Raw genomic sequence first — 13491 nt, 5'->3', positions numbered from 1 at the left:
AATTACATTCCAGGCCGTCGGAAAGAGCAGAGGGGTTTAAAACGCGCTGTAGGATTTGTAGTTTTTATGACAGATCAAAAGTCTATATGCTTGGTTTCGACTATTATCTCAATTGAATCCCAAAATTATCTTTTTATTAGTCAGTCATTTGATAAAACGCGTGCTGAAACATCACGTCAATACACGTTTGTTGTAATTAAATATATTTGTTTCACTCGGATTTCATGAAAGCCTTATGAAACAATTATATTTAATAATCATGTGGACAATTATGTCTATACAGAAAAAACATTAGGTTATTTAATTCAATATTTAATGAAACCAGTTGTTTTCCGTGCATAAAAACTTCAACAAAATGTGTTATGTCAGTATATAAGCAGCGACACAACGTCGATGCCAGGCTACAATTACACACTTCTAACCTGATCAAGTTAAACAACACTTTGTTTCATTTTTGTTGAGCAACTTTGAGGATTTCTACTGTCTAAAAAAACAGATGGGTTTAGAAAAACAAGAGCCTCTGTGGCGTAATGCAGCAGGCAATTACTTATTGCCGAGAGAGAAAAAAAGACCACGGATAATTCCCACAAAACAATTTATGATATATAATACTTAAAATATTTAAGAAATACCTTTCATATCTATTTACATATATCACTCCATTCCTTATGACATATTTAGTTTGAAGTCCACCGGCTACGTTATTTTCCATAACGGCGCGCTATGGACACCTACAAACGAGAGGTCTTTTCTGGGGTCCTATGATACCATAGCAACCACCCCTCAAACAACAACAATACCATGCTGTTCGAGCTTCAGTTAAACAGACGATGAGACGTTTACTGTTATATGCTTAGATAACCACAATCAAAAATCATCCAAAATGTCAGTACGCAAAGAATTTAAGATGCCACCGCAGTCACATTCTGAAAGGTCAAGCTATATGTTTGTTTTAAATTGTAATTGACGTTGTACTGTGCACCAAACTAGCTGCCTTTAAACCAAACATGGTATACGTCAATAGTAACAAGTCAGTATATTGATAACTAATGTATTTATAAACTGTTTTAACATTTTAGCAATATTTGTATAACGGTAAGCTACCTTGCTTAAAAACTGAGATAATAAGAAGTCATGATAATGAAAGATTATCAGATACAGCAGCATTGAAGTGTTCTGGATCTGAACAAATATGTCTTGGTTCTACTAACTGCATATTTAATATATATTTAAGATCTCTTACCAGGCCTCGTTTCTTGGAGCACCTGGAATGCTATCTCAATAGGGAATTGGAAAGTTTAGACATACACGATCCAAAAATCCAACAGCTCAGACTTCAGGTTCAAACCCACTTATTGCGATTTATTATATTGTTAAGTACTTATCTTTTTTAACAATCAAAGTAATGCTGCCTCTTTATTTCCTTGTGTCATAAAGGTTTACCAGGAGGTCTTTGGGTATTTAGTTGATGAGTTCAAAACATACAAGCCTATTTTCTCTGCCATCAAAAAAGAGTATGACATCACATTAGGTATGTATATATTTTGTGAGAGGGAACCTTTTTGCATTCAACCCCGATCTTTAACATCTAAACAATAACTTCTATTTTCGATGTAGCTACATTAACAGACAGGTTTCAGTTTTGCTTGTAATTTTCACTATTTATTTCATGTTTCGAAACCATCCCTGATATAATCCATTGCAGAAGTAAAATATTGAAAGTTATGTTCCTCATTTAGGGCATACAAAATCAAATGAAAATAGAACTAGGCGTGCGTCATTAGTGTTAATGTCTTCTCCAGCAAGCCAACGTGGACAAATCAGGGATCTGCTACCACTGCGAGAAAAACTAGTGCTTGTCTCAGAACAATGTGAGAAGAGGGTTCTTGATCTAATGGTACAAGAGAGGGATGAGATTAGAGCTCTAAAGCAGGAGTGTCAGCGTCTACAGCGCATCATTGAGAGAATGAATGAGCAACAGTCTGCCCTGCAGATTCAGGTGGAGCTGATTTTACTGTTATTGTATCTAATGTGTATCTGAAGTTTGTGGAGATCTGGCTACCTTGCAATATTCAGATACGCCTAGCTTGCTTTGTATCTGTGTAACATAGGTGGTGTTGTATCTTATGCATTTAACAGGTTGATCATCTGAAAAAGGACCTGGCCATCCAGTATGAGTTATACAGGGAGGAACGTGATGCACGAAAGCTGCTGATCCTTCAAATCAGCACAATACACTCTAGTCAAGATGTTGAAGATGATGACAAAAAGGAAGGTAATGAATAGCAATGGTAGAGCGATTATTCATTAAACAATTAAATGTGGACAGGAAACAAATATTTGTTAAAGTTAACCTCATTATTTACATTTTAATCCAAAGATTACTCAAGTTACAAACATGTGAACATCTATTATGAGACATGAGGTTTAAAACTAGAGCATTCTGCAGAGGTTTGATTTAATACATTGGAAGCGAGTACCAGTAGTCAAGACAAGAGCGACCTAGGGCCTATAATACAACCTGAATAGTTTCTCTGGTTAGAAAAGGTTGGAATTTTTTAGAATTTTGTCTTGCATTTATTTCATTGGATATAATTCTAGAGGAAAAATTAATTATTCATTGATGGCCAAAAACCTTGTTTTCGAAGAATTCCCTCAAAAAAGTAAGGAAGTAGAGAAGGTTAAGTAGTGAGGAAAAAGAGGTGTAGTACATTTCTTTGCTCTGAGGCAGTCAAGCTTTGCTTGATGGAGGCTTTGCTTGTTCCTCCAGATATGGAAGCTGAGGATCCTGTGATGGTGAAGATGGCTTTACAAGTGTGTAGAGAGGATCTTACCAAAGCACAGGTTGAGCTTAACCGACTGCAAGCAGAATATAGTGATGTTGTCCCTCGTCGAGACTGGGAGAGCCTGAATGGATTCCATGAGGAGACTCTAAGGAAGGTTAAAGAAATAACTTTATGATTCCATTTTCACTTCAATTTCCAACATTCACTAAAAACCCAGTTTTCTTAACTTACCCAAAGAACATAACCAGAGAGATTGTTCTACATTTAATTAATTATGTAGGCTAACACATTAAAGACCTTACAATTAATATTTGATATAAACCTTTATTGCAGCTGGAAACCTTACAGGCAGACTTTGATCTGATGAAGACAGAATATGACACACTTCTTGAAGTTCACCAACAGGTGGTTTACAGTATAATAATAATAAACTCAAATAGGCGGTTTGCATTCATCTGTTTATTTAACATTTTTGTAACCAACAGTCAGTAAATTCTAATCAGTCCTCGCAGCAACATGGCTCAAATGAGAATCACACTGCTACAACTCCCAGACCAAATTGGGAACTATGTTCAGGTATCAGTATCTTATTTTTTTTGAAGAACCTTACATTTGCCATTTTTTTTTATTTATTTAGCATAGATGAGCAGATGTAATATTGTATATTATATGTTAAAGACATACTTGGGGGTCAGGAGCGCTACACAGAACTCTTTGAAAGGCAATCCAGCCAAAAGAAGTTGGAGATCTTGCTGCAGGAACTGAATAGTCAGATCCCAGACCACTTCTTCAGTGGACTAGTAAGGGTTCAGAACATTTAATCAACAACAATTTAAATGTCTAAACATTTAAATGATTTATACTTACAAATACTGCTTTACCTTATGCTTGTTGAGATAGCATCAACATTAGTAAGTTCAACTCAATTGTTTCTGTAGGGCTTCTCCAATGACGTCCCCATTTATTTACGTTACGAGGGGACGTTTAAGGATCTAAAACTGAAAAAAGCTGATGTGGTCAATATTATAAAAGATATCTGGAGGGAGAAAACTGCAGAGAATGAGAAGGTATGCCACACCTTCATCTTCTTTGATTTGCCAGCAAAATACATTCTTACGTTGGTGTTCATAATTATATTTCTTTTCTTCTTCAATGTAGAAGGATGAATGTCGAGAACTGAAGGTGTTTCTGCACAGCTACCTTGTGGACCAATTTAAGGAGAAGGCAGGACAGTGGGCTTACAGCTTAATTGAAAGCATCAAAAACAATCTCAGTGATGATCTCATTTGTCTTTTTAATGACATTCTGACTGGGAAGGTTTGTGCCCAATCTATATAAATATAATGCTGTAAAGGAGCCTCGTGTGAAAAAAGTTTATAGCAGTGTTGAGCATCTAAGTCTAGATTTTGCAAGTTTTTTATATTTAATTGGACTGCAGTAGGTAAAAGGGCCTTATAGCTATGACCTCATTTGAATGAGATCACTTGATTTTAACTTTATATTACATTGTGCTGTATGATATCTGTTGATGATAGTTGATAATGTTGGTGGCAGGTGGATGAGAGCCTCTACCATGGACAGACACAGCTGCTGTCTCACTTGCTCAAGGTTGTAATTCACAGTGACATAAAAGAATGTGGATTACTAACTGTTTCAGAATTTAGGTGAGCAAAAACAAAATATGTCAGAGATGCCGCTGGTTTAAATACTTTCACAATAATTGTAGTACTATAATGGTTTGAGATAAAGTGTCATTAATGTGGAATGTATGCTGATTTTTAGTGAAGCAGTGAGGAAAGCTTGCCCCTTGAAGTCAGATCAGGCCATACAGGAGCTGTTGGCAGCGGCTCATTCAGAGCTAGAGAGTAATGGTGAACGCATAGCTTATCAGACACTTTTTACAGAGGTCAGTTCCAAAATTTGGGATGAATACTTCAGCCAAAAAACATTAAATATTGAACAGTATGCATAGTTAAGCAGCATTATTTTTATCTAAAAACACAAAATGATTGCCAACTGATGCATAGATGTTGTTCCCAATCCAGGACACAGATGGAAAGCATAAAGAATTCCTGAGTCTACTCAAACAACAGGCTACTGATGAAAGACTCCAATATGTCAGTGAGCTGAGGATACATCTAGAGGGAAAAGGGTGAGTTAATGATCTGTTTTCAAAATCCTAGTAATTACATATAACTTTTTCAAATAATCCCGTTTATAGTGCTATAAAGTCAATTGTGAAAGTAATTGAATTCTGTCCTGTTTTTTATGCCATCAAAATAGGACGGTGAATGCAGAGGACCTAAGGACTGCATTCTTAACCATTGATCCCTCTCTGGATTCTGCATCACTTGACCGGAACCTTAGTGTAGCTTTTCAGACAAAGATGTGGGAATTACAAGATCTGGATGTGAACACAGAGGTTGTGCTACAGCGTCTCTCAGTGGCTGATGTGAAAAGAGCAGGGACAAAATAAACACCTACTGATGTTCTTACACTATGTTGTATTTATAGCAGTCTATTATGCATTATATAATTACATAAATGACATATTAAGACTAACATTTTATTACATTATAAGATTATAGATTATTTTAACCTAACTAAAAACCTTTTGAATATTTTAACAGATAATAGATTTTTTTATTAAGAAAAGACAACCCACTTATCTTAGTCTTTTTATTACAATGATTTGTAATGTCTACCTACAGGTTACTGGAAAATGATTTATATAAATAAATTGTACATTTGTATTTATTTATCTGTCACGTTTATTGTTTTTTGACATTAGGTTATGAATGTTACATTTTAAGTCAATGTGTGGTAAATACAAATAAGGTCCGTGTATCATCTGATCATTTGATTATTCCATTCAATATAACAAACGGAAAAAAAAAAAAAGTTTCTTATTATTTCTGCTTGAAATAATTTATTGGAAATCCAATAAATAAATAAACCAAAGCGAAATAACGAATGTAATTACTGTTTTTTATGTTTTTTGTAATTTCGCACGGATTTCTGATACTGAGCTCTTGATAGCCAAGAGCTCTTCAGGAATATCGCGATCGATCAGTTATCAGTTACAATGGCTTCACTCAAGCTGTACATGTTTCATATTCATGAAATGTTAATAAATAATATGACATATCCCGAGATGTCCGAAAAGAGGCCATGCTCTCTGGGGAACACTGCAACATTATTATGTTACCTAAAATCAGTATCATATCAAAATCTGCACAATGGAATGTATTCCCTAGACATATTCACATTACTACACTCATTTGGCAGTTTACTTGGCTAATTGAGCTAAAACTGATGTAATGTAATAGTGCAAATTACTAGATCTGATAAAATCTCAGTTTCAACACATCTTTTATGAATGACTCTAGGACAGTAGTTTTAGGTGGGGGATCCTGATGAACTCCGTTGAGCGATTTAACTACTAAATCACAACCGTAATTTATAGATTTGCACCTTTGCTGCAGCAAGCCAGCTATTTTTTCACTTAAATGTCACATATTATAAGCAATAATACTAACAAACCTCGACTGTACGTCTGGAAAATATTGTATGTGAACAATATAGGCATGTTCAATATTATATTTTAGAAATATTTTCCACCCTCATGTCCTCCTCTCTCAGTGTGACTCTTTTGTTAGTAATGAAAAGTACAAACGAAGCATATGCAAATGCGTCCATTTTCATTTTAGATCTTCGGAAATTCCTATGCACTCGATCCCGGTAAGCGCATGCGCAAAGCGTGCGCTCATAGAAGACCATGGGAAATTATCCAAAAATTAAAAAAACAGTAATTAGGGTTATTTCGTTTGGTTTATTTATTTATTGGATTTCCTGTTTCAAGCTGAAATAAGAAGAAAAACTTATTTTCTTTACATTTTTGTGCATACAGATTTTTTTCTTTTTCAATTTGTTAAATTAAATGGAATAATCAAATGATCAGATGATACACGGATTATACACGGACTAAATAAACTTCTTGCTTGCTTTTGTAGGACCCGTTGTAATAAATAAATAAAAACAGAAATAACACATAAAACTGAAAAACCGCATGTAGTCACTGATGTTGATTTCGAACAGGTTGCAAATGTCTGAATCATTGCTTAAATACTCGTTTCCGTGGGATTATAGTTGTGAGCACGTGAAGCGTACTATTCTCGGATTCACCTGCTGCTTGAAGCACTATTTCTAGATTTGGAGCTGTTTACACGCACAATCTGTTGACGACTGTCAAAGACTTCCACTAGCACCATTCAAACCCTTGTGTAAACGCACTGCGCATGCTCTTTCCGAGGAGGCCGCTCAACTTCTGTTCACCGCGCGCTGGAATCGCCATAACTGGAACCGGGGATTCGGTTAAGGGCTCACGGAGGTAAGGCGCTGGCCTCGAATAACACATTATCGCTAACGTTCTTTCTCCGTTGCATATAACTACTTTATAACCACTTTATGCAATAAAGGAGGACAGAAGCTAAGAATAATCTGAAGCGCTAGCAGGACACGCCTATGTTGTAGGACAGGACAAGAGCGTGTAACGTTACGGGCCGCGCGAGAGTCTAGCGTCTGCACGCAGCTCAAATGGCTCTGTGATATTTTTAGAAGCGAATGACAGCGCTTTTGGTGTCATTATTCACACGCAAAATCTATATGTATATTTCAAAGTATTTCAACAACTTTTCCTTAACGGTTTTAGCCGGTAAATTCGTTGTAGACAGACATGTCAGTGATAGCATGTCTACGGCTAACGCTGAAATGAATCACTATCAGAAAGCAAGGCCGATGGAAGCTAGCCAGTAATCTTAGCATGCTAACTTCACTTCACCAGTTTCCTTCTTGTTTAAATGTTGCATTTTGTGGGTAATGATATACCAGAATTCGATAACCTTAATGCTGTGTTTTCATTTGTATAAATGTATGACTTGCGTATAAACTATCTAGGATAAGAGACCATGGCACCATGATTAGCATGTTAGCTGATTTACTTTATAGTTTATTATTGGATGCACTGTTTTTTTATCTTTGAATGAGTCGTACTTATTCTTGTCGTTCATATGACTGCAAGAAACAGTATTTTGTCGTAGTAAAATATACAGCAATGATGTGTTAAAGTTTGAAAGAATCCTTTCCACGATATATAAACTGGTCAAAGCTGCTGACAAATGCATATGGGTGTTTGAAAGGGTGGAGCACACGAGTGTTAGATTCCTCAAGTTCCAAAGCAGAATATAAGGAGTTTGCTAGCTAGGTTCGACCTTATTTGCCGTTTAGCTTTGTGCTTTGTTATATTACTCTTTGCATATGCTGTCAGAAAGCTCACACATTACATGTCCTGCAGATTTTATCTACAAGTGTTTTAAGTGTACTTTTCCAATGGCTGTCAGCCATCATTCTGTCATGAACATTAAGCGTCATTCTCTTTTACCAGTGCCTGTAGCAGGGTGAATCAGAATGGGAGACAAGCCGATATGGGAACAAATAGGATCCAGCTTTGTGCAACATTACTATCATCTGTTTGACACAGACAGGACTCAACTTGGATCAATATATGTGAGTAGTGTGTGAAGTCCTTTCGTTCAGGATAGTTCTTTCTTGCCGTCATTTTAGTGTTCAAACCATTCCCTGGTTTATGTCTTGCAGAGTGACGCTACATGTAGATGGCCAGTAACAAACAAGTTTTGTCGTGTGTTCAACAGAGGATTCTTTTCAGGCCAGAAAATGTGGCTCTATACTGGACCTTTAGAAACGAGCCTGAAGTGCTCATACATTGTTAATTTTTAAAGGAACAGTTGGAGGAAAATATGCTTTATTTGAAATAATACTAAAAAAATTAGTACACTGTGGGATATTTGGTGAGGAAATCCATCAAACAAATATATATTAAAATATAGAGTGAATGTGTCAGTTCTGGTCCTTTAAATAACTGAATTGCCATAATTCCCCAGAAGTGAATGTGACAGATAGGTGTGACTTATATACATCTTGTTGATATGTCGAGACTGGCCGCATTTCTATAGTGCCTTGATATTGGCATCTTTATTTCATCTAAGTCACATGCTGTCCTTCTTCCTAGATTGATGCGTCATGCCTTACGTGGGAGGGTCAGCAATTCCAGGGAAAAGCAGCAATTGTCGAAAAGCTCTCCGTAAGTATACGTTAAAATGGCATCTGACAAATTCAATCTTGAGAGGGGGGGTGTGCTGATTAATAAATTCAAATATACACTGTATCAACCTGTTTGCACATTTGCGCCGATAACTGCCCTATTCACTCAATGCTGCTAGTTCCTCATTGAACGTTGTTTACATGTACAGTAGTATTATTACATTAACAATTTTTCACTACTTATCTGCACTCTTGTGTACTGTGGTTTATTTGTGTCTCATTTGCAATAAATGTATGTTTTTTTTCAACACTTAATGTTGTACTTGCATAGATTTGCACATGTTCACTTTATGTAGTCTGTGATTGTCATATGTTTGTATAGCACCTTGGTCCTTGTTCCGATCCACTGTTTACTATACTGTTTATTGTTGAAACGACAATAAAAGCCACTTGAGTGTAAAAGTCGAGTGCCTGTAGAAACCCAAAAAAATATTTGATTAAATAAAAGAGGTGCATTATTTGAGGTATAAATATGCAAATGACCATGCAAACAGACAAATGCAAATAATAAATGCAAAAGTAAATGAGAGACAATAGTCCTCTACAGCCTGCAATTCTGGTGCTGCATGATCAAAGTCATTCAGACATTTAATTGATATTTCTGTTTTCATTACCATACATTATGCAAAATAACACTGTGTCTACACCACAAGCGACTGACACGGCAAAAGACATTAGAAACGCATTAGAACCCATAATATTTTTTTATTTTGTCCACATTGGGTGCGGTGCGACACGACAAACCCATTAAGAACAAGCAGGTTGTCATGTCACGTTGCGCCTGTCGTGTCCGATGTAGACATGATGTAAGCTGCCACTGGTTTGCCAGCAAGTGTATTTTTGTTTCATTGACTGTCTTAAACAGAAGCATGTGTTTAATTACTGCATGTAAATTACATGAAATTACATGATTTAAACAGTAAAAGTATTTGTGTGTTTCTGAAATTATTTTTCCCAGAGCCTGCCCTTCACAAAAATAGGCCACAGCATAACAGCACAAGATCACCAGCCCACCCCTGATAGCTGCATATTAAGTATGGTAGTAGGCCAACTAAAAGTAAGTATTTTATTTTGATCCCATTTTTCCAGTCTAATCATTTCATATTATTTTGCCAGTGAGGTGAACACTTTTTGCATATTCGTAGTAGTCTGATGAGTCTGGAAAGGTTAAAGTCGTTCATGATTGCCGTTTTATTCCACCTTATATCGGATGGTAGTGCATAGCAATAGTTTTCCTAAGCGCAGGTTTTGAAAGTTGTAGTGTGTGTTTTTGTCTATCAGGCTGATGATGACCAGGTGCTGGGTGTCCATCAGACCTTTCTGTTGAAATATTTCAACACTGCCTGGGTTGGCACCAATGAAGTCTTCAGGCTTGCCCTGCACAACCTTTGAGTTTAAAGACTCTTTATGGTCAAATGGCCTTTCCTTGTTCTCTTAATGTTTGTAAGGACCAGAGTCCGCTTGGGCTCACATGCTCACTGAATGCCCACAGTACAAACAGCTTTAAGCTGTGTTTGCAGATTCAACTTGATGTGTCAGATGTGTCATGTTTACCTGGTGTGTGAGGCTGAATATAAATTGCGTGTGCCTATTAGGTCATTGTACTGTTGAGCGCAAGAAGGCTCACGCTTACCTTACTGTTTTCCACACATATATTACAGTGGAATTACTTACTGTAACATTAAACTCTCTGTCTTCCCTATAAACAACTACATTTGCAGTATCGTCATTGATCACACAGTGTAACACATTTTTTATATTTTTCTGCCGCGCTAATTATTGTGCTAATATTTATTTTCATGTAGAATCAATGTTTTAGTCTATACTTGGCTCAATTAAAATTTGAGCTTATATCATTACGATATATTGGTAAATTGCAAATACATTTTTTTTTTTTATAAACAACACATATTTAAAACAATATTTTCCAATTGTCACTGTCAGAAAATACTAGAAATTTCTGTAGCACATGGAAGATGCGATGAAGCATGGATGGGTGACGGCGTCTGGATCTTTGTTTGTGGGGACAATATTAGTAATAAACAAAAGACTAAAACTATCAAATGTATAATTCTGAAGTTTTGGACGACTCATCTTTAGTAACTGTTATGTTATACTGTTGTTTTGAGTTCAGTGTTATCCCATTACCTTGTAATGTACGTGTATGTAAATGTACATGACATAGCTACTTTGATCAAAGTGTTGCTGTTAAAAATAAGAAAAAGTTCACTAGTAGGGAAAATGCTTACCAATCCTACTGTGCAGAACACATGAAACCCTGGTACAGTAATCAAATGGCATCTTAGATCTCTTTCTTGGGTATAACAAGTGTCCAGCTTTAGCCCAAACTTGCATGCATCATGCTCCACAGAAAAAAGTTGAATAAAGTGGTACTTTTTTGAGAGTCAAGAGTCACATCAGTAAATGGCATGTGTGTAATGAAATGAGAGGATTATTGCACACCGGTTTTAGGACCTTCGTCTAAATCTGTTCTTTGTGTGTGTTTTTTTGTAGGCAGATGATGACCCCATCATGGGATTCCATCAGAGCTTCATTCTGAAGAACATTAATGATGCGTGGGTTTGCACCAATGACATGTTCCGTCTAGCGCTGCACAATTTTAGTTGAATACCCCATGGCTGGCAGGAGGGAAGTGGGGGAAGAATGGGGTTCTGCCTTGTTGATGCCTGAACCTACCAATCGGCCCTTCGTTCATCGCCCTCAAGACAAACAGCACCGGATTACAGCAGTCAATCACAGGCATATGCAGTACTGCCTCCACTACAGAACTGACGTTTCTTTGATAAGAGGCCATCAAACTGACCCTTTTCCTTCGCCAACCTGCATGATGATGGGGATCTTGAATATCGGAGGACGCCCTGACCAGGACAAAAACATATTAGCCTAACCTTGATATTTTCAATTTTAGTTGCTCATTTTGACTGTGAGATAACAGACGTCTTGCTGTCTTTGCTTTAGTACAAAGTGTGTTATCAGCTTGGTTTTAGAATATGCTCATTGAAGTTCAAGTCTTTTTTGACCCTCTTAAAATTGGAGTCTCCATACGATGTGATGTCAGGTTGCTCTAGTGATCCAAAGAACACCGCCCTAATTTCTCCCTTCAGACCAGTGTGCTTCCCACTTTCTGCTCACTGCTATCTGTGACAATAATTTCAAAGCCACGATACAAAATAAAACCTTTGACATTTTCTTAACCATGTCATCATCTTGTTCATCGCCCTGTTTGGTTGTGCGTCTGCCTTTTCTGTGCTTGCCTGTTCATGATACCACTTCATATTGGATTCTACTAAATAAGTCCCATCTTTTTGCAAGAAGCGAGTTTGTCTTAAAGCAGCTGTATTTGACTAAAACCTGTTTGCTCATCTGCAAAAGTGGGGCGGTGCTTGACAAACATTATGAGTAGCAGTATAAATAAGCAGGGTTATTTTCGACTTGTCATGTTTAGTGTAACTTTAAAATGAGCAGAATTTTCGATTAATGCTCTTGTTGAAAAGAATATGTGCATAAAGTTCCTCTGGTGACACCACATCAATAAAGCAAGTTTCAACAAGATAAAAGAGTTTTAGATTGACAAAAATGTATATGTTTTTCGTTGAAAATTCCCTCATAGGATGTGAGAAACTGTAGAAGCTTATAAGTAAATGTGGCACAAGTCTTCCTTCTGTATGGTATATATTGAAACTCTTGGCATTATCAGTATAAGAAGTGGTAACTTCAAAGATGCTTGTAAAATTAGAAAGTTGAGTTTGAGAGATGATCTCTTCGTTTTCACAAGATGTTTAAACTAAAGGAGAAATATTTCGTGCTTAGGACTAGAAAATACTAAATGTGAAGGTATGCGCCCACTTCATAAGATCTATATTAGTGGCCGTATATCCACTTCTTCTCCTGTTTAACGTCTCCAAGCTGCTTTTGTGGTTACTTTCCCTTAAACTGTGTCGCGTTCACAATTCATTCATACATTTGGTGCATTTCTGAAGGAAATACACAATATTTCCACAGCCCCACCTCCGACAAGTCAAGCGCATCTTCTTCAGTGTTTGCAACCCGCCAGCATGGAGTTCGTCTTGGCAGTGACCGAAAGAATCCAGCTGAAGCCGTCAGGTAATACTGGTACATCTAAAAAAAAACAAATATTGTGAAGAAGTTTAATTATTTTTGTCACTCATTTCAGGAAATGAAACCCATATATTATATAGATTCATTACACATAGAGTGAAATATTTCAGGCCTTCATTTCTTACAATTCTGATGATTATGGCTTACAGATAATGAAAACCTTCAGAAAGCACAGTGGACTAAAGTCCTCTTTTCAGATGAAAGTGAAATTTACTTTTCATTTGGAAATCAAGGTCCCAGAGTCTGGAGTAATAGTGGAGAGGCACAGAATCCATGTTGCTTGAAGTCCGGTGTAAGGTGTACAAACAGTCAGTAATGCTTTGGGCTGCCATGTCATCTGCTGGTGTTAGTCCACTGTGTTTTCTGAAGTCCACAGTCAATGCGG

At 36.8% G+C, this 13491-nt stretch overlaps 2 protein-coding genes across 7 annotated transcripts; both read left to right on the top strand.

Moving 5' to 3' along the window:
* Positions 1-40: 40 nt before the first annotated feature.
* On the top strand, positions 41-5629 carry tsnaxip1 (translin-associated factor X interacting protein 1). 4 transcript variants are annotated; one of them, XM_056765896.1, is made up of 15 exons: positions 41-885; positions 1247-1340; positions 1438-1531; positions 1803-1999; positions 2140-2275; positions 2771-2940; positions 3120-3191; positions 3272-3362; positions 3465-3586; positions 3725-3853; positions 3945-4103; positions 4341-4450; positions 4569-4692; positions 4832-4938; positions 5070-5629. In XM_056765896.1, coding segments are annotated over exons 1-15 (1800 nt in total). In that variant the 5' UTR covers positions 41-883; the 3' UTR covers positions 5263-5629. The 4 variants fall into 4 exon arrangements, with proteins under 4 accessions (XP_056621874.1, XP_056621872.1, XP_056621871.1 ...); XM_056765894.1 differs by having other exon boundaries at positions 41-933; XM_056765893.1 differs by having other exon boundaries at positions 41-933; positions 1235-1340.
* Positions 5630-7024: 1395 nt separating this feature from the next.
* nutf2 (nuclear transport factor 2) lies at positions 7025-12181 on the top strand. Of its 3 annotated transcripts, none has more exons than XM_056766816.1 (5): positions 7025-7176; positions 8230-8351; positions 8875-8946; positions 9925-10023; positions 11481-12181. In XM_056766816.1, the coding sequence occupies exons 2-5, from the start codon at positions 8253-8255 to the stop codon at positions 11592-11594; spliced, it is 384 nt and encodes a 127-aa protein (XP_056622794.1). In that variant the 5' UTR covers positions 7025-7176; positions 8230-8252; the 3' UTR covers positions 11595-12181. The 3 variants fall into 3 exon arrangements, with proteins under 3 accessions (XP_056622794.1, XP_056622796.1, XP_056622795.1); XM_056766818.1 differs by lacking the exon at positions 11481-12181 and adding an exon at positions 10248-11470; XM_056766817.1 differs by lacking the exon at positions 7025-7176 and adding an exon at positions 7352-7661.
* The last annotated feature ends 1310 nt before the right edge of the window (positions 12182-13491 follow it).

The sequence above is a fragment of the Triplophysa dalaica genome, chromosome 14 (genome assembly GCF_015846415.1).
Source record: "Triplophysa dalaica isolate WHDGS20190420 chromosome 14, ASM1584641v1, whole genome shotgun sequence".
Classification (NCBI taxonomy): Eukaryota; Metazoa; Chordata; class Actinopteri; order Cypriniformes; family Nemacheilidae; genus Triplophysa; species Triplophysa dalaica.
The sequence above is the reverse complement of the archived record's forward strand: the minus strand, read 5'-3'. Positions and strand labels throughout refer to the sequence as shown.